Source organism: Lates calcarifer, unplaced genomic scaffold (genome assembly GCF_001640805.2).
Source record: "Lates calcarifer isolate ASB-BC8 unplaced genomic scaffold, TLL_Latcal_v3 _unitig_5321_quiver_747, whole genome shotgun sequence".
NCBI classification, from domain to species: domain Eukaryota; kingdom Metazoa; phylum Chordata; class Actinopteri; family Centropomidae; genus Lates; species Lates calcarifer.
Genome location: NW_026117451.1, coordinates 83244 through 102616, shown reverse-complemented (window position 1 = coordinate 102616; position 19373 = coordinate 83244). Strand labels below are relative to the sequence as shown.

Sequence of the window (19373 nt, the reverse complement as noted above, 5' to 3'; positions counted from 1 at the left end):
CATCAGTGAATCTCTCCGCAGTGCCGCAGCAGCTCTGAAACTTGACCTGCTCCCCCGCCCCCCCTTCCCCCTCTTCCAGGGGAAGCGCGCGCTGCCAGAGGAGGCGGAGTCGGAAACGCGCAGCAACGTCGGTCCGTTGTGTCTGCGGCTCCGCGGCTTCTCTTGCCTCCTCTCGGCTTCGGATCCTCCGGGGAGCGGCTTCTTCTTCCAGCCCGCAGGAAAGCAGCGGATCTTCGCCCTCGCGGACGGACGGACCCGGCGGGCGGCGCGGCGGGGACAGACCCGACTCGGCTCGGCTCCTTCTCCTCCCCCCGGCGAGGTGGAAAAACCCGGACGGAGGCCCGCAGTGTGCGCTCAGCCTCCCGCAGGCCTCCGGCCCGGACTCCCGCTTTTCTCCCGGAAAATGGACGGATTCACCGGCAGTTTAGGTGAGTCCCGGCAGCCGCTCGCGCCCTCCACATCACCGGATCACCTGTCCGTGCAGCGGCGGGACGGTGAGAGCCGCACGCGCCTCTGGCGGCTTTACACGTGTCACTGCTGTATTTATCAGAAAGGCTCTGCACCGCCCCTCCGGCGGCTGCTGGGCCACAAAAGCAACTGCTCCTCCTGAAGCAGAGTTTGCAGAGACCTGGACCCCCCCCCCCCCCACAGATAGAGACCTGGATCTGTTAGAGACCATTAGAAACCAGTAGAGTCCGGCAGGAGCTCAGTTAGAGTCAAAACCATGAAAAACACTTTTATTGTTTCTGAGTCTCTGCAGCAACACACACACTGCTGTAATGTGTGCGCGTGCGTGGGTGCGTGTTGTAAAGTGTGTGTGTGTGTGTGCGCGCGCGCGGTGTGTGGACTCTGATCTGCAGAACAAAGAGTCAGGGAATGATTTATTTATTCATCCAGTCTGCTCATACCTGGGGAGGCAAACATGTACTGTATAATCATGACGTCATGATGACACCATGATGTCATCATGATAATGAATGGATGAATCCATGTTTATAATCAACGTGAAAACTTTACATTAATGTCTGTGGTTATTTACAAACATTTGACATCATCATTAAACCTCATCATTGATCTGCTTCACTGTATTTTATTGATTTGTTATTGAAAGTGTCTGATCAGGAGAACAGGTTGATCAGCTGATCAGGATCTGGTGGATCTGGTTCCAGGTTCAGACCAGATCTCAGTCTCCAGCTGTACTCATGTTTCAGGACTGTTCTGGTCCGTCTGTGTTATAGTCTTTGGTCTGGGACCTGGTTTTTGTTCTCAGACATCAGGACCTGAGGCAGGACGCCCGGTGGTCTGCCTTGGTCCAGACAGATCAGCAGGTGGATAAAGACCTGGTCTGGGTTTTGATGTTGTCTGTGGTCTGAACCAGGTCCTCTCTGAGCCTCTCCTCTGATTGGCTGTTTCCGATGTCAGGTAAACGAGTGGATGCTGTGACCGGTCCAGGTCCTGAATGGTGAGGGACTCATTCAGAGTCTCTGGTCTGGACCTGGTCTGATCCTGAATCAGCCTGTTGGTTCAGTCTCATCATCATTAGTCGTCCTGCGACAGACTCACCTGTCTCCAGGTGAACCCCTCTCAGCCAGTGCCCCCCAGACAAAAGAAAAAGGCTCAAGCTGCACTCAGGTACTTACAGGTGTTTACACATGTTTCCAGGTATTTCCAGAGAACTAAGAGTCCTGACTCAGATTACCTGAACCACAGAGAAACAGTTTAACTCAGAGACAGGACTGAACCTGCTGCTGAGGAGGAGCACAGTCTGAACCTGGTTTACTGAACATCAGGGTCACACCTGAAACCCAAAGTGTTTCTACCTGAGGCCTCTGACATCACAGCTGCCTCCCTCTCTCATTGGTTCACTGAGAGGACCCCCACCCCCATCCCCAGACCTCCACCTCTGATCAGAAACAGTCTGAGGAGACGAGGTTGAACCGGTTCTGTTAAACTCAGAGTTTCCAGATGAACAGATGACTGACACACTAACCTACAGACACACACACCAGACACACCACAGACACACACACACACACACACACACACACACACACACACACACACACACACAGGAAGACTGAAGAATGTGTTGGATTGTTTCCTGGACCAGAAACACTGGAGGCTTGAATCTCTGTCTTTGTGAGGACCACGTTCAGTCCGTCATAGCGAGGATGTTTCAGGACGTCTCAGCCTTGTGGGGACGGTCCTCATGAATGAAGGATAGTCTGAAGCTTCAGACCTGAGTCACTGCATCACCGCTTATCAAGCAGGGTCCTCACAGGTCCACAAAGACAAGTGTGTGTTTGAGTAAAAAATGTGGACTTCCCTCCCTGTTGTTGTTGGAGTCAGCTGAACTGAATTATACAGCCTCTATCTGTGTGTGTGTGTGTGTGTGTGTGTGTTGTAGTAAAGCAGACATGCAGACACATGCAGCGTCTGCGTGTCTGAACGTTTAGTTTTTCTGCTGTTTCTGCATCACTGACACAAAAATCATGAGATTTTGTTAAAATTTAAATCTGAAACAGAAACTGATGAAAACCACTTCCTGTCAGTTTGACTTCTGCTTTACACAAACATGAAAAATACTGGATATTGACTAATAGTGATCAATACCCAATCAGTAATCAATCAAGTTTTAGAGCACAGGTGCTGCTTTCTGATTGGATGTCAGCTGTCTGAATGTAACCATGGCAACAAGACTGATGCTTCAGTTAGCAGTGACGCTACAAATTAATTTACACAGTTTTAATCAATGCAGCTTCAGTTATAATCGTTGCAGCTTCAGTTTGAATTGATGCAGCTTCGGGCTGAATAACTGTTGATATTTAATTTTCTCTACAGACTGATGATCCAAAGCACATTTTTCAGCTCAGGTCTGTTTTCTTCTCGGTCACATATGTAACTACAGTGATTGTATGCTGGGCTCCAGAACACTGAGGACCTACACTCACTCCTGTACCTGAACGCATCCTGTGTAGACTCAGTGTAAAATGTTCAGTCAGAGAGGAGCTGCTGTATAGTCAGAGAAACTCTGAATGAATGAAAGTGAGGACACTTAAAACATGGAGGTATGTGTGTGTGTGTGTGTGTGGTAAAGGGGCGGGGCTTCAAGCTGAGGAATGTGGGAGCCAGCTGTGAAATATGACACATGTACCAGTGTGTAAACCCCCCCCAATATAATCTGTGAATTTGAAGAGTTTCCTGACTGAAGCCTGAAGAAACCAGTCACTCATTAGTTAAACTGTGAGTATATAATTAATTAACATCATATTTTATCTGCCTGAACTAAACATTATAATTAACATATAACTGATCAACAAAAAAACAAAAACCTGTGACTGATCACAGATTTCTCTGATAGGACCTTCTATGTAGAGGAGAAGATTAGACAGTCAGCAGTTTGTGAAAAGTATTTCCTGTCTGGGAGTTTGTTGCTACAGTCCAGAACTTTAATCAGTTTCCTGAACACATCTTTCTCTGTTGTGTTCAGGGACATCATGTCTTTAACTGAGAAGGAGGAAACTGTGTTTGTTATATCCACACTTCAGGACGAACAGGAAAGATGTTAGTTTTGGTGCAGCCCTGTTAGCTGTTAGCTCTGTTAGCTGTTAGCCCTATTAGCTGTTAGCCCTATTTGCTGTTAGCTCTGTTAGCTGTCAGCCCTGTTTGCTGTTAGCTCTGTTAGCTGTTAGCCCTGCTAAGACTTGGTGTGGATGGACAAACAGCATTTTCACCCTCTTTGTGCTTTTGCTTGGATGAAACTTTTTCAGCTGGTTGTAAAGATTTGTTGTGTTTCCATCTTTGTTGGTACCGACCAAGAGCTGATCGTCTTAATCAACCACAGACTGAGATTGTTTTCTCGCTTAGCCCCAGACGACAGTATGTTCAGACCCAGTGTTTCTGTCTCTCTGTAGATGACAGTATGTCAGGAGCGAGTGTCTCAGATGTCAACGATCGTCTCTCTGCTCTGGAGCTTCGTGTCCAGCAGCAGGAAGATGAGCTGACGGTCATGAAAGCTGCTCTTGCTGACGTCCTTCGTCGTCTTGCTGCCTCTGAAGACTCCGCTGCCTCCGCAACCAAAAAACAGCAAGGAGGAAAAGGTAAAGTTTCCTTTACGATCTCATGGTGTGTGTTGTGTCTGACCAAACATGAGTTTATGTTGCTGGATCCAGAAGTTCTACTGCAGAGTCAGATTGATTCTGATTGTTTTAGTAAAAAAACAGCTGTTTGGTTGGTGACTTCTGACTGTAAACAACAGAGCAGGTTAATGTCTGCATTCAGCCTCCTTTATCTGTAGAAAGCACCAGATTCCTCGTCTGCTGGTCATGAGTCAGACTTTAACTGGTCAGGTTCAGTCTTTCCCAGGTTATGCAGCAGTGTGTTTCCCCTACAGGTGGCGCTGCTTTGCGTGAAGCCTATTCAATGTCCTGTATCGCTAATGGAGGAACATCTGGACGAAAGAGAGACTCCACATCTGTCACCAGGAAGGAGACGGTGTCGTCGGCAGCCAAGAGGTAAAACTGACAGATGGACAAACTAGTCATTTTTTTTCTTGTTGCTTTTTATTTAAATCTGCTCTGATTAACTTTCACTGATTTCACTCCACAGCTGATTAATTTCAGATGAAATCTGATTAATCTGATCCAGATATTCTGTTTGTTTTTACTCAGTTTGCTCAGTGCTCTCACCTGTCCAGGTCAAACCAGACTGGCACACAGTGAAGGACAGTAGAATACAGTACTTTTGTGTGTTTGAATCTCTGCAGCACACTAAAAAGAATTAAGGAGCAGCTGCACCAGGTGGCTCTCAGTCACTGGGATTATTAAGTAGAACACAGTAGAATCAGTAGAGGTTCAGTAGTAATCTCTGATGGTTTCGTCCACAGTGAAGCAGACAGGAAGGAGGAGGTCTGCAGCCAGCGGTCTCAGATGGATTTTGGTGGTTTGAATCATTGCAGTAAACACAGACTGACATAGACTCAATAGATGTAGAGTAGAAACAGTAGAAACACTAGAGTCAGTAGTTTGTAGTCTCTCACAGTCCTGGTTTTGTCCACAGTGGAGCAGACAGGAAAAAGGAGGTCAGCAGCCAGCGGTCTCAAATGGAAGAGATCCAGGAGCGTGAGGAACCTCCTCACCCAAAGGACCTGTCCCCCTCTCCTTCCTCCCCTCACCCTCCCCAGACCCCCCCGACCCCCCAGCCTCAGAGACCGGCCCAGTCCACCGACAGCAGTAAAGGCCACGCCCCTCCAAAAAGGTTCCACTTCCTGATTTGTCAGCTGCATTTGACCTCACTTCCTGCTGATGCTGCTCTGACATCACTCTGTCAGTGGTTACTAACCCCGCCCCCCAGGACCCACAGTCCTCCTCTGCTCCGCCCACATCTGGGTCATCTGATGAACAGGTACAGGTGACCTCACCTGATCCAGTTTATCAGGTCCAGGAAGATCAGGACCAGAGAGAAAACAAGGACTGTGGCTCCTCAGGAGCAGGTCTGTGTGACCTCCTCCTGGAGACCTCTGAGGCCTCCTGGAGATCTTGGAGTCTCCTGGAGATCCTGGAGTCTCCTTGCTCCTCTGTATGTTCAGGCTGGGCTGTTTTAACTAACCTGGCCTCCACCCAGCTTCACCTCAGGACCTCCTCTTCCAGCAGACCTCCTCTGGTCTCACTCCTCCTAATCCTAACCCTCCTCTTTCTGTGCTCTAACTGGACTTTCCTGAGGCCTCCTGGAGATTCTTCAGGAACTTTGGTGAGATCTTTGAGGATCCAGGAGTTTCATGAGACCTCGATCCCTGAGATCCTGGATCCTCCTGACTCCTCTTTACTCTGCTGCTCAGGCTGGACTCTGTGTTTTACTAACCTGTTCTCCTCTGGTCTGCACCCGAGGACCTCCTCCTGCAGCAGGCCTCCTGCAGCCTGGGCTCACTAACCTCCTCCTGGCTCGTGTGTTTACCCTCTTCTTGCTCTGAATCAGTTCAGTGAAACTAAATGACAACTGAAGTTTTAATCAGTTCAACCTGAAACTTTAACCTGCTCAGCTACTCTGAGACTGAGACTGAGTCTGAGACTGTCTGAGTCTGAGTGAGTCTGAGACTGAGTCTGAAACTGAGACAGAGTTTGAGTCACTGCTTCATTCAAACAACCGAAATTGAACCTGGACACAGAAACAAACAGAAAAAAACTTCACAGTGAAAAACATTAGAAATAGGAACGAGTTGTCATCTTGAGCTTTCACACTGATTCTCTGTTTGTTATTCATGATTTAGCATTGCTGTGTCACTGACTGTGTGTTTGTGTGTGTGTGTGTCTGGATGTGTATTTCTGTGTGTTGGTGTATATTTCTGTGTGTGTGTGTTCAGGGGACCCAGTGTGAAGCGGTCCTCAGGTATGGAGCGCTCTCAGAGCAGCACCTGGGAGAGTTCAGAGGAAAACAGGAACAAACTGGTGAAAGCTGCGTCCACCTCCAAACTGCTGGCCAAGGTGGTCAAGAACGCTGAGAGGTAGAAATACACACAGGAATACACACATGTATGGTCTGAGGCCACTTTCCCATTCACTTGAATGTGTTTCAGTAGGAGCAGTGACGTCTGCATTTAGATCTGTGTGAGAGACGTCGGTTAACAGGGTCAGAAACACCTGAGCCTGAAACACACTGAACGATTTTTGAAATCTAAACTGATGTAGAAAACACGAGAGCACACACATGAGGACAGATGATGTCATCTGACAGATGATTGTCACAGTTGTGTTCTTATAGTATTATAGTACTAACAGATTCACCACCAACAACCAGAGTCTGGACTCACAACTCCACAACTGTCCACGTCAGAGGAAACAAAGATGGAGGACGACCACGTCGTCTTGTTTGTTGTGCTTCCGTCTTCAGTCTGCTGCTTCCTGATTGGCTGTCGTTTCGACTTTTGAGACAATGTTAAACATTAAAATGAAACAGCTGTTCCAGGTGTTGATCATCTGTTTGAGTATTTGACTGTTTATCTACAACATGAAGTTCAGTCACAGCTCTGTACAGTCTGTGCCCCCGCCTTCAAAATAAAACTGTAACTTCAGAATAATGAATAAAAGTTCAGTCGTTTTATTCTGAAATTCACAGTGAGATGTTTGGTTTCTTCTTCTGTCTCTTTTCAGACACAAAGACCCAGTCGTCAGTCAAGGTAAATACATGTTCATCTTCATCATGGCACAACCGTAGTCATCATCATCATCATGTGTATCAGCCAATAGGAAGGCAGAGCCGTGGCCAATGACACTTCCTCTGAGACATTTAAAACATTTAAAGTTTAGTTTTTCTCAGTGTCAGAGTGTCTGTTGTTGTTCATTGTCATTGATTTCATTGGTGTTTTGTTGTTGTTTGTGTTGTTGAGTGACATTGTCTTTGTTTCAAACCAGCCAAAATGTCGACCCGAGAGAAAAACAGCCAAGCTGGTAAGTCCTGATGAGTCGTCCGAGCGAGTTAGCAGGCTAACAACAAGCTAACAGGCTAACATACTATCTGCAGCTGAATGAGCGCTTCCTGTTTCTGCTCTGAACCAATCGCATCTCTCTCTCTCTCTCTGCTTTACATTGCCAGCCTTGCTCTTGCTCTCTCTCTCCTTCAGACTGTTCAGGTGATGTCACACCTGTCTGTGGCTCCGCCCCCCAAAATTATTTACCTCCATATAAGGTTGAACAGGTGATTTTCTTCACCTGCCAGATGAGACAGATTATTACTCGAGTAATCAGTGACACAACCAGAAGCCCCCTCCCACCACCTCAGTGTAGAGACATGATTGGATGTTGATGTCACTCCCACATTAATTAACAGGTCATTTAATAAAAATAAATTCATGTTTTATTAACAGCAGTGATTCTATGGAGGTAAACTACAACTCAGCACCTGCTTCACCTGCTTCACCTGCATGGTATCAAAATCTCCTCACCTGTCCCTCATTTGTCTCACGCCTGTCTCAATCTGTCCTTCACCTGTCTCACACCTGTCTCACACCTGTCCCTCACCTGTCCCACACCTGTCCCTCACCTGTCCCACACCTGTCTCTCACCTGTCTCTCACCTGTCTCTCACCTGTCTCACACCTGTCCCACACCTGTCCACACCTGTCCCTCACCTGTCCCTCACCTGTCCCACACCTGTCCCACACCTGTCTCTCACCTGTCCCTCATTTGTCTCTCACCTGTCCCTTACCTGTGAACGTTGGGTGAATCAGCAGGTCTCAGTCTCTTTCAGATGTGGACGGACTGAGACCTTTAATGTTACCATTTCTAACCGCTTTCTTTAATCTGATTGGATGGAGCCACCGCAGTTCACCTGTAAGAGAAAATCTGATTGGACCTTGTCACAGATCAGAGTGGATCTGTGATGTGACTCAACACATTAAAGATCCAGATCACACCTGCTGCTTTGTGCTCTGATCCTGATCAGAGTCTTTGATTGATTGATCACCAAATGACTTGTTATGATGAAGTCACTTCCTGTCTGTTGTTTCAGAGGGGAACATTAAGATGTTCATGCGCGGTCGACCAATCACCATGTTCATCCCTTCAGATGTTGAGAACTATGAGGACGTTCGGACAGAACTTCCCTCAGAAAGACTGAAGCTGGAGTGGGTGTATCCTTAACTCTGCACACACACGTTACTCTCAACACAAGTCGCAGTTACAACAATGTTAACACATTTAATTCTTCAACACATCAGACAAGAAAAGAGTTTGATGTTCAGACAAAACCAGAGGCCTGTACTATGAAGCGAGGTTACTGTCTTATCAGGGTAACTTTAGGAGTAACTTAGTGACATCAGGTGTAACTTCCTGATTAACCTGTACTGCAAAAGGTGGATAGGTTTTACCTGAGGCCTGATTTCTAAACTGGGGGGGGGCGGGGTTCCAAGCAGTATATTGGTGGTTAATCCCGCCCCCCCAGAATTGAGCATCATTAGTGTTGCATATTACAGATGTCAATAACAATACAAGACAATATAATGTGACAGGCTGTTGTAATTGTAGACTACAGACCAAAACATGCAGCATTAATGATGGAAATATGAATGTGAACCACTTTGTAGAAAGTTTCTATTTGATCCAGGTTCAGTTTCCACTGAGGCTGAAATACTGTTAACATGAAGTTCATACTGAACATAACAGCATTACATTCATACATATACAGCCTGAGTGTTCCAGGCAGAACATCATTAACAGGAACAGCTCATTCTCAGACATGTGACCCACGTGTTGACTGTAATCCAAGTATCTGAGAAATGATCACATATGTTCCGCCTCTCATCTCATTAGAAAATGAAAACATGTTTCTATTTTTGTTTTATTTGTTATTATTAAAAATCAAGAACTGATCTTCACTAGATCTCAGTAGGTCCTCAGTGGATCTCTAAGTGACTGTTAGTTGGCCCTCAGTAAATCAGCAATGTGCATTTCCTAGATCATCAGTAGATCATCCTGAAGAGATATTTAGTAGATTTTCTCTAGAAGTAGTTTTTCCTTCCATCTCATATTACAGATGAAGAATCCAGAGAACATGTGACCAGTCTCTCTGTCTTTGTTGGTTTGACATTGTGTCGTTAGAGTCTCTTTAAATTCCTCTAAACCCACAGAATTAACGTGCGCTCTTCATCTGAGAGATACGGTGCACGCCCCTTTAATCAACACGCACTAACTCTGATTAAGTTAACACCGACTCAACTGACCCACATCTGAACCACCGTCGTACCGTTTAACACAGATCGAGGCAGTCAGGGTTGACAAACCTGACTGAGAACCTGAGTTAAACCAGAGGAGGTTCAACTCTCTCTGTAGTACAGGCCTCTCATCTCATTAGAAAATGAAAACATGTTTCTATTTTTGTTTTGTTTGTTATTATTAAAAATCAAGAACTGATCTTCACTAGATCTCAGTAGGTCCTCAGTGGATCTCTAAGTGACTGTTAGTTGGCCCTCAGTAAATCAGCAATGTGCATTTTCTAGATCATCAATAAATCATCCTGAAGAGATATTTAGTAGATTTTCTCTAGAAGTCTGTAGTTTTTCAGTAGATCCTTAGTAACTTCTGATTAGATCCCCCACAGATCATCAGTAGATCTCCAGGTGTTGTCCAGGTGTTTCTTTGACCTCACACAGGTATGGTTACCGTGGCAGAGACTGCAGAGCGAACATCTACCTCCTTCCAACCGGAGAGATTGTTTACTTCATCGCCTCCGTCGTGGTTCTGTTTAACTACGAAGAACGAACTCAGAGACATTACCTTGGACACACCGACTGTGTCAAGTGGTGAGAAAACACACACACATCACTTGCTGCTCTCCTATTGGTCTGTGGTGACAGGTGAGTGACATCATCTCTATGTCTCTGTCAGTCTGGCCATCCATCCTGATAAAATCCGAATCGCTACAGGACAGATTGCAGGAGTGGACAAAGACGGACGGGTGAGGACACGTCTAATCTGACTACAAAGATGGAGGACGTAAAAATAAAAATACACGACATGAATACAACTAAGATGTCACTGAAATGTGTCATGATAATAATAGTGATTAATAATATTGATTAATAACAGTGATTGATAATACTGAGGACCCTGTGTGTCCCTGTGTTCAGGCGCTGCAGCCTCACGTTCGTATCTGGGACAGCGTCAGTCTGTCAACTCTGCAGGTCATTGGTTTGGGAACATTTGAGCGAGGCGTCGGCTCTCTGGCTTTCTCCAAAGCTGTGAGTATCACCAGCTGCATCATGGGATATGTAGTCCTTATGGGCCGCTGTAGTTCTGTACATTACTAAAGGTTGTTTTCAGTCTTTAAATGATGGAAAATGATTTATGAAATACAGAACAGCTGATGATGCCTTCACTGGTCTGTCTCACCCTCCCTCCCCCTCCTGTCTCTCTCAGGACTCTGGTCAGCACCTCAGTGTGATTGACGACTGTAATGATCACATGTTGACAGTTTGGGATTGGCAGAAGAAATCAAAGATCGCTGAAATCAAGGTCAAAACATTTTCTCAAACACCAGATTCACAAACATTTCTCGGTCTGATCCAGTGAGACCTGAACCAGCAGCCAGTCCTGGATGTTATCAGGTCTAACTGGGTCTAACCTGGTCTAACTGCTCTGCGGTGTTCTTTCAGACCACTAACGAGGTGGTCCTGGCTGTGGAGTTCCACCCCACCGACCCAAACACCATTGTCACCTGTGGGAAGTCCCACATCTTCTTCTGGACCTGGACTGGGACCTCACTGGCTCGTAAGCAGGGAATCTTTGGGGTGAGAACATATTTTTATTTTTCAACTCTGATTCATTCAGATCAGATGTATTGATCTCTGATCTTATCTGTCCAGGGCAGACTGCAGACTGTAGTCAGAGCTCCAGGATCAGCTGTGATTATATCTGAATGAATCTGAAAACTGATCAGTAACCTGAAAGAGAGAATCTGACCTGAAGGATTAAATTGGTAAAAAGATGAATGGGCTTTGGTGGAGCAGAGACTGGAGCAGAGTGAATGTGAGGAATTTGATCTGCAGACGAACAGGAAGCTCCACCCAGCCAAACACAAAGGAGCAGACCTTCAGATTAAGAGTTTCACAGAACCACACTCATGGTCTCCTGATTACATAAACCTGATCAGACTGGTTCAGGACCAAGAGAACTCAGATCAGTTCAGAACTCTGCAGCAGATTGAATTTAATAAAAAAAAGTTTACATCTGCAGTGAAAATAAATAAAATCTTATTAAATCTTCTTTTAATAAGCAACTTAAAACCACAACCTGAGACTGAAACTGAAGCAAGACTCAGTTTAATAGTCAGAATATCATCGTCACGTTTAAAACATTTTCAGTGGAGTCCTGTTCTGTAGTCCTGGTCTAACTCTGCAGTTCTGGTCTAACTCTGTAGTCCCGGTCTTACTCTGTAGTCCTGGTCTGTAGTCCTGGTCTAAATGTAGTCCTGGTCCTAACCCTGACCCCCCTTCCTTGTTTTCAGAAATACGAGAAGCCAAAGTTCGTCCAGTGTCTGGCCTTCCTGAGTACTGGAGACATCCTGACCGGAGACTCTGGAGGAATCCTGCTGGTCTGGACCAGGAGCTCTGCTGAGACCCCCACTGGAAAGGGGCCCAGAGGTGAGGAGGGACCAGTTTAGACCAGTTTCCAGAGTTTAGTGGGAGAAGAATCCTGATGGATTTAACTCCACCTCAGCAGTTGGATCAGAAACAAAAACTGATCCAGGTTCAGTTCAGCTTTGCCAAGAAAAACACCTGGGAGGAGTGTGTGTGTGTGTGTGTGTGTGTGTGTGTGTGTGTGTGTGTGTGTGTGTGTGTGTTGGCCCAGTTACAGTAATGGTTTTAGTGTCATGTTGTTAAACTGGTTTTTAAAGGAGTGATGCCAAGAATTAAACGTTTTTCTGCTGAACTGGAGTCAGTTCAGTTCATCAGCCTGAAACCAGAGTTAAAGTCTGTAAAGATCAGATTTCTGTTGGTTTTTATTATAAACTGATGAACAAAACAACTCAAACTGTTAAAATAAAAACTTCAGCAGAAGATCTGTTCAAACAGGAAGTCGAGGAAACAGTGTTTCTGTGAGACATGCTGCCTCCTGGCGGCGGCTGAAGGAACTGCACATTAAAAGACTCAAGTTTGTTTTTCACAGAATCTAAAACCGAAAACACACCAACTGAATTGTTTCCTGATAGAGATTTCAGTTCAGGAGAGGACAGGTGAGACTCACCTGTGCGTGTTTTTGTGCAGCGTTTCAGATCAGTCGGCAGGTCAAAGGTCACGAGGGCAGTGTTTTCTGTATGTGTGAGATGAGGAGTGGCACTCTGCTGACCGGAGGAGGAAAAGACCGAAAAATCATCCTGTGGGATCACGAGCTGAGAGCTGACCGAGACATCGAGGTGACAAATGCACACCTGTACACAAACACACACACATCAACAAATAGAAGTTAGTCCTGAGGTCACATGACTGCGTGTCTGCAGGTCCCAGATCAGTATGGAACCATCAGGGCTGTGTCTGAGGGGAAGGGGGAAGAGTTTCTGGTTGGGACGTCTCGTAACTTTATCCTTAGAGGAACCTTCAACGACGGCTTCCTGGTTGAGGTCCAGGTGAGACCAAATGTCAGATATGTCACTGCAGGTGTTACCCACCTGTGTGTGTTTCTGTGTTTCATGTCACATCTGAGTTTTCCAAACTACTTTAATGGAGGATGTGCGCAGGTGTCAGTATTGCTCGAACAAAAACTGAATTTCAGGGTCTCAGAATATTTATCCTGTGATGTGTTCAAGGTCCGTGTAACACTGTGTTGTGATGTGTTCAGGGTCACACAGACGAGCTGTGGGGTTTAGCGTCTCACCCGTCCAGAGAGATGTTTCTGACGTGTGCTCAGGACCGGCTGGTCTGTCTCTGGAACTCCGTGGATCACAGTCTGCAGTGGAGTCGTACGCTGGAGGTGAGGGGGTGGGGTGGGAGGTTGGGGAGGTTAGGTGACAGACAGCCAATTGAGCGATTGATTGATTATCGTCAATTAACTGCCAGGTGACTGCACAGCTCTGTCTCTCCCTCAGGAACATGGACACTGTGCAGACTTCCATCCCAGTGGAGCTGTGGTCACCATAGGAACTCACTCAGGAAAGTAAGTGCATCATTTATAGGTTCACCCCCCCCCCACCCTGTATACACAGTTTGTAGATCTCCAGGTGCATCATGGTCTAACTGTTCTCCCTGTCTCCTGGTCTCCTGATGGTCTCAGGTGGTACGTTCTGGATGCAGAGACCACAGACCTGGTGGCGATCCACACCGACGGGAACGAGCAGCTGTCGGTGATGCGGTTCTCTGTAGGTGGGTAGAGCAAACGTCTAATTTACATGACAATGTGAACGATGACACAGGTGGACTACATTTCCCAGAATGCCCCTCTCTCTCGGTCTCTCTGCAGATGGGACTCTGCTGGCTGTTGGATCTCATGATAACTTTATTTACCTCTACACCGTCTCAGAGAGAGGACGCAAGTACAGCCGATATGGGAAGTGCACAGTAAGACCGGACTCCTACTGAGACTCTACTTAGACTTTACTGAGACTCTATCTCTGATTCTGTTTCCTGATGTCAGGTTGTTTATTTGTCACACAGAGGAGGACGATATGTTCCTCTCTCCTCCTCAGTGAGGTGTTCAGGTGTCATCAGGTTCATGTTTCTGTGGTGAGACATGGAGCTGAGAAAGTGACTCTCTGGTCTGTGCATGTTTCACTCTGGTTGTTTTAGGGGGGGCAGCAGGACCTGGTCTGGGTCTGGGACCACAGCAGTGGTTAAATATCTCCTCTGCAGCTGAATCCCTCAAACTCTCCTCGTCCTCTGGGCCTCAGTCTGTGTCTTTTGTTTTCTTTAATGTCTCCTGTCCTCATCTTTTTTCTCTCTCCCTCCTGCTCCTTCACTCTGTGTTGTGAGAGGCAACCTAACATCACGTGACTCTGTTCCAGACACATGATTGGTTCAGAGCAGAGCTGTTCTCATAAATATTAATACTTTATTGATCCATGACAGGAAATTGCTATGTTACAGCAGCAGCACACCAACTATCACCAAATATAAATTAAGATAAAATTAAAAGGGACAACTGCAATCATGAAGAAAGTAAAATAAAGAAAACCAAAGCAAAACAAGAGCCACACAAAATATAAAGAATATACAGAAAACCACAGAATATTACACTATTAACATTGTATTGCAGTATCTAGCAGTATCTTTTTTCCTGTCGTCTGTCAGAATGAGTTCTATGGACGTCGTATAGACGGTGTCTGATTGAGATAATTATCATTTTATCTCCCAGCTGTGTTCCTCTACATGTTCAGGTCTGATGTTGATCCTCATTACAACACATCACCTGTACTGACAGGTAACTCGTGGTGATATAAACTCCAGGTGAGGTGCTGTCTCTGAACCACAGTTATACCTGTGAGTTGAAAGGTTTATGCTGCCAGAGTTAATTAAGCCTGATGCTGAATGACACTGAGGGTCCTGTTGTTGAAGGAGGTTCTTCAGTTTCCTTTGTTGGTTCAATAAAGACACACCCGCACACCTGAGCAGGTGTTGAAATAGCTGAGTGATGTGTTTGCAGATGTATGTTAGTTCAGCGTGAATATTAACGAACCAAGTGAAGATTTATCAGCAGTACAGGACAGAATCCGGGTCCAGTCTGACCCACATCATCATCAGTACCTGAAGGCATCAGTACCTGACATCTTCAGTGCTGGAGTTCAGGGTATCTGGACTTGTTTTAGTTTCTTGAAGATGTTTCTCAGGTGATGATGCTCAGGTGATGATGATGCTCAGGTGATGACGATGATGATCAGGTGATGATGACGATGATGATTCTCAGGTATGTTCGTGACTGTTTTTCAGGGACATTCCAGCTACATCACTCACCTGGATTGGTCACCTGACAACAACTTCATCATGTCCAACTCTGGAGACTACGAGATCCTCTACTGTGAGTTCTCTGATACCCCACTACTACAGTACTCTGATACTTAAGTACTGTAGTACTGTAGTGTTACAGTACTATACAGTACTGTGTGGTCGTAGTGTGTAGTAACAGTTGTGTATTTTCAGGGGACGTTCCAAACGGTTGTAAACTGATCAGAAATCGTTCAGAGTGTAAAGACATCGACTGGGCGACGTACACCTGCGTCCTGGGATACCACGTGTTCGGTCAGTACACCTGAGAGAGAGAGAGTGTTACTGTGTATGAACTGTGTGTATAAACACTGATGTGTGTGTGTTGTGTCTCAGGTGTGTGGCCCGAGGGCTCAGACGGCACCGACATCAACGCTCTGATCAGATCTCACAACAGGAAGGTGATCGCTCTCGCTGATGACTTCTGTAAAGTTCACCTGTTCGCCTACCCATGCTCCACCCCCAAGGTGACACGCACACACACACACACACACACCACACACACACACACCAGCTGCTGCACCTGAACTCTTCACAAATCAGAACAAAGACTTGAGCTGTCTTTGTGTCCACAGATCAATCAGTCAATAATCAATAATCCATCTGTCTGCAGGCTCCCAGCCATAAGTACAGTGCACACAGCAGTCATGTGACCAACGTCAGCTTCCTGCATAACGACAGTCACCTGATCTCGACGGGGGGGAAGGACACCAGCATCATGCAGTGGCGTTTGGTGGAGAAATCTTCGCTCTCTCTCACTGATGGCCTCCTATCTAACTCCGCCCCCCGCCGAGCGGAACCCGCCTTCGCCCCACCCCCTCCTGCCGCAGCCGTGCCCGCACAGGAACCCAACCCTCACCCGACTGCCAACGGGACCCAAGAACCCTCCCCGGAAACCCCACCCCCCATAGAGCTAGCCCCGCCTGCCTCCGAGTTAACCCCACCCCACTCTGAGTCGACTCCGCCCCCCTCGGACAGCACGGTGAGTCTGAAGGACAGCCTGGAGCCAAGCGATGACACGGCCACGCCCAGCGATGAGGGGCTGCCCCCCCTCACCCCCCCCTCATAGACACAGTCTGTGTGTGTGTGTGAATGTGGTACAGCTATCTTTGTGAGGACTGGACCATTTTTTACAAAATGGGGACGTGTTTGGTCCTCACTTTGTCTGAATTTCTGACCTGGTTTTAAAATCCACTCAGTTTAAGGTTTAAATAAAGTTCAATACTTAGAACATATCTGAACTCATGTTGATCTGACCCAGTGTGACTTCACTTCCTGAGGATATCATGATCTCCGACGTCCTTTCAGAATAAAAGCTCAGAGGAAACAGAGGCTGCAGAACTTCATTTAGATTTGTCCTGTTTTTAACTTTCTGTCAGTGTCACAGTAAAACAGTGAGAGTCGTCTGATCACAGAGAGTTCAGCTGCTGTTTATCAGTACGACTCGATGGAAACAAATAGAATCAGTAACTGTCAGTGTCTAATGTTATTTTAATGTTGGGGGGGGCATTATGCCAGTGAGGGTCCTCACAAGTATAGAAGTACAGGTTTGTGTGTGTGTGTGTGTGGTGTGTGTGTGTCGGGACTCAAGCCTGCGGCTGCAGAGTCACATGGTTTCTCTCACCAATCAGCTGTTCAAATAAACGTTCCTTCAGTTCAAACAAACATGTGATGTCACAGAAACACCTGGAGAGTCTGATTTACCTGAGAGGAGACATTACCTGACACACACCTGTCACACCTGGACACACTCACCTGGTGTGTTTTCTACCTGTCTGTCACAGGGAGGCAGCAGAGAGCAGAGGGCAGGTGAGAACACCTGAGGAATTAAATGCTTCTTTTTTAAGACCTGAAGGATGAAAACTACTGTACAGGTGAAACAGGTGTGTCTCAGGTAAAGTCTCTTCACCAATAAGAGCAGAGCAGGAGCAGAAAGTGTCAGGATCAGAGGAAACCTTAGAGTCTTAAATTTGTTTTAGAAAGTTGCTTTTTAAAGTCTGAAGACAGAATCTCTGATCATGTTTTTATTGTTTTATTGATGAATAACGATTATTGATCTTTGATCTCTAACAGTTATTGATCAGTTATCATGTAAAATGAGATGCAAACTGTAAATTCTCAAAACTTAAAACCTTTTCTATAAACACTTTGTTTCACATTAAAAGCTCTCTGCTGTGAAAGGCTTTTAATGTGAAACATATAGGAAACATGGAGCTTTAATTGCATTTAAAGCAGGAGAAATAAAAATGTGTCTTTAGTTTCTGACATGATGCTCAGAAGTCTAAAACCATCACTCCCAGGATGTATTTCACTAACAAACAGCCAATGACAGAGCTTCACATTTTCAGTTCAGGTCTTAAATCTGTCAGAACCAGTCAGGTCATGTTTCAGGACCTGTCACCTGAGACAGATGAGAATCAGTGAGAGAGTCGAGGTGAAGTAAACACAGAAAACACGGAAACATGGAGCCTCCAGAGTGAAAGCTGTGACAGACATGTTTGTTTTTCTCCGACAGAGACAAGTGTATCAGAGTGAGACATCTCTGACAGAGGATCTGTGTTTGTATATACTGCAGACGTCTGTGTGTATATTTCTGTTCACCACAGAGGGGCAGCAGCTCCTCAGCTACACTGTAAAAATATATCCAACACCCACATCTCTCAGCCAATCAGGTCACAGGACACACAAGCTCCTCTCCTCTGATTGGCTAGTTTTCAGTGACTCACTGAATGACTGCTGATGATGATTGTTTTTGTCTCTTCTGGACCATTTCTGTTCAAATGTTTTCTGAATGTTGGGATGATGATGTCACTCCAGGGGGCGGGGTGGTCAGATGGGGGGAGGGAGGGGGCGTTGGGCTGGGGGGTGGGGGGGTTGAGGTGGGTTCATGTTTTTGCCTTTTTAATACTCGTGGGTTTATCTTCATCTTTTCTATGCTCGTCTCTCTGAAGGGCTTGTACAGAGTTCAGGGACTCACCTGGACGTTCAGGTAGGGGCGGGGCCAGAAGGGGTGTGGACAGGTGATTGGATGCTGGGTGTTGGGCGGTGTCGTCGGTATGGGGGTGGGACGGGGGGGCAGGGCTACGGGGGATTAAAGTGTTTATTTTGCTTTTGCGTTACTCTCAGTAACGACATTGATACTCATGATGATGATGACGACGATGTTCATGTGACTGTTTTGAGCCAATCATGTCTTCTCTCATGCATTCCTGTCAGATGACAGACTGTACTGAAGATTTCAACAAAAAAATGCAAATAAATGTTTTGAAAACTAAAAAGGCTGAATCAGATCTCTGATTCGTTCTTGCTGTTTCTTCTGGTTATTGGCTCAGAGTCGACAGCAGCAGAGCTGAACATTTTACAGATGAACAGAAAACTATGACAAATATGAAGAAGTGTGGCGTCACACATAAAAAGATAAATATACCCAGACCTGCAGGTTTCAACAGAGTCCAAACCCTGTGTGCACTGAAGTGATACAAGTCTCAGAGAGCAGTTTAACTTTATAAAAAAGAAAGACAGTTCTGAGATGAATTTCAGGCTGATTGATATCTGTGATCAATATTTGCAGATGACACAAGTGTTTTCTATAAAGATCCTGACATCATAACTGAGGAGTTAAATTAAGAATTTAGTGTAGCTTCATTTGACTGCTGTGTTGTTTATGATTCCCCTGTCAGAGTATTGATGAGGAACATTATTATTAGTTCAGTGCTGTTAAACCAGACCTGAGTTTTATATTTAGTTTTTATGTGTTTATCACATCAATCATCTTCAACTGGTTTATTTGTTCAGAGTTCTTCCTGGTTTTTCATTCCTGTTCAGTTATCACATCTTTAATGACTCCACATGTAGCCCTGCTCCAAAAATAATCTTTACACTCACCAATAATTATTTTTCATTCACTGACTCAG

The 19373-nt window shown here is 45.8% G+C and overlaps 1 protein-coding gene across 3 annotated transcripts; it reads left to right on the top strand.

The window, feature by feature from the left end:
- Positions 1 to 60: 60 nt before the first annotated feature.
- On the top strand, positions 61 to 18749 carry LOC108874347 (EMAP like 4). Of its 3 annotated transcripts, XM_018662766.2 has the most exons (25): positions 61 to 428; positions 3098 to 3243; positions 3915 to 4100; positions 4394 to 4514; positions 5059 to 5256; positions 6359 to 6499; positions 7146 to 7171; positions 7407 to 7442; positions 8502 to 8622; positions 10141 to 10290; positions 10376 to 10445; positions 10618 to 10728; positions 10907 to 11002; positions 11143 to 11277; positions 11994 to 12129; positions 12754 to 12902; positions 12987 to 13112; positions 13325 to 13456; positions 13572 to 13639; positions 13757 to 13845; positions 13943 to 14040; positions 15406 to 15493; positions 15616 to 15714; positions 15796 to 15926; positions 16073 to 18749. In XM_018662766.2, exons 3-25 carry the CDS (start codon positions 3923 to 3925, stop codon positions 16526 to 16528), a joined length of 2955 nt encoding a protein of 984 aa, XP_018518282.1. In that variant the 5' UTR covers positions 61 to 428; positions 3098 to 3243; positions 3915 to 3922; the 3' UTR covers positions 16529 to 18749. The 3 variants fall into 3 exon arrangements, with proteins under 3 accessions (XP_018518282.1, XP_018518284.1, XP_018518281.1); XM_018662765.2 differs by lacking the exon at positions 3098 to 3243 and having other exon boundaries at positions 62 to 428; XM_018662768.2 differs by lacking the exons at positions 3098 to 3243; positions 5059 to 5256.
- The last annotated feature ends 624 nt before the right edge of the window (positions 18750 to 19373 follow it).

What these genes read in the sequence shown, in the direction of transcription:
- LOC108874347 (XM_018662765.2), top strand. Translation starts at nt 404, where the DNA reads ATGGACGGATTCACCGGCAGTTTAG. An exon ending in GTAAGCAGGGAATCTTTGGG is followed by an intron (nt 11,278 to 11,993) that starts GTGAGAACATAT and finishes CCTTGTTTTCAG; the next exon opens with AAATACGAGAAGCCAAAGTT. An exon ending in ATAGGAACTCACTCAGGAAA is followed by an intron (nt 13,640 to 13,756) that starts GTAAGTGCATCA and finishes TGATGGTCTCAG; the next exon opens with GTGGTACGTTCTGGATGCAG.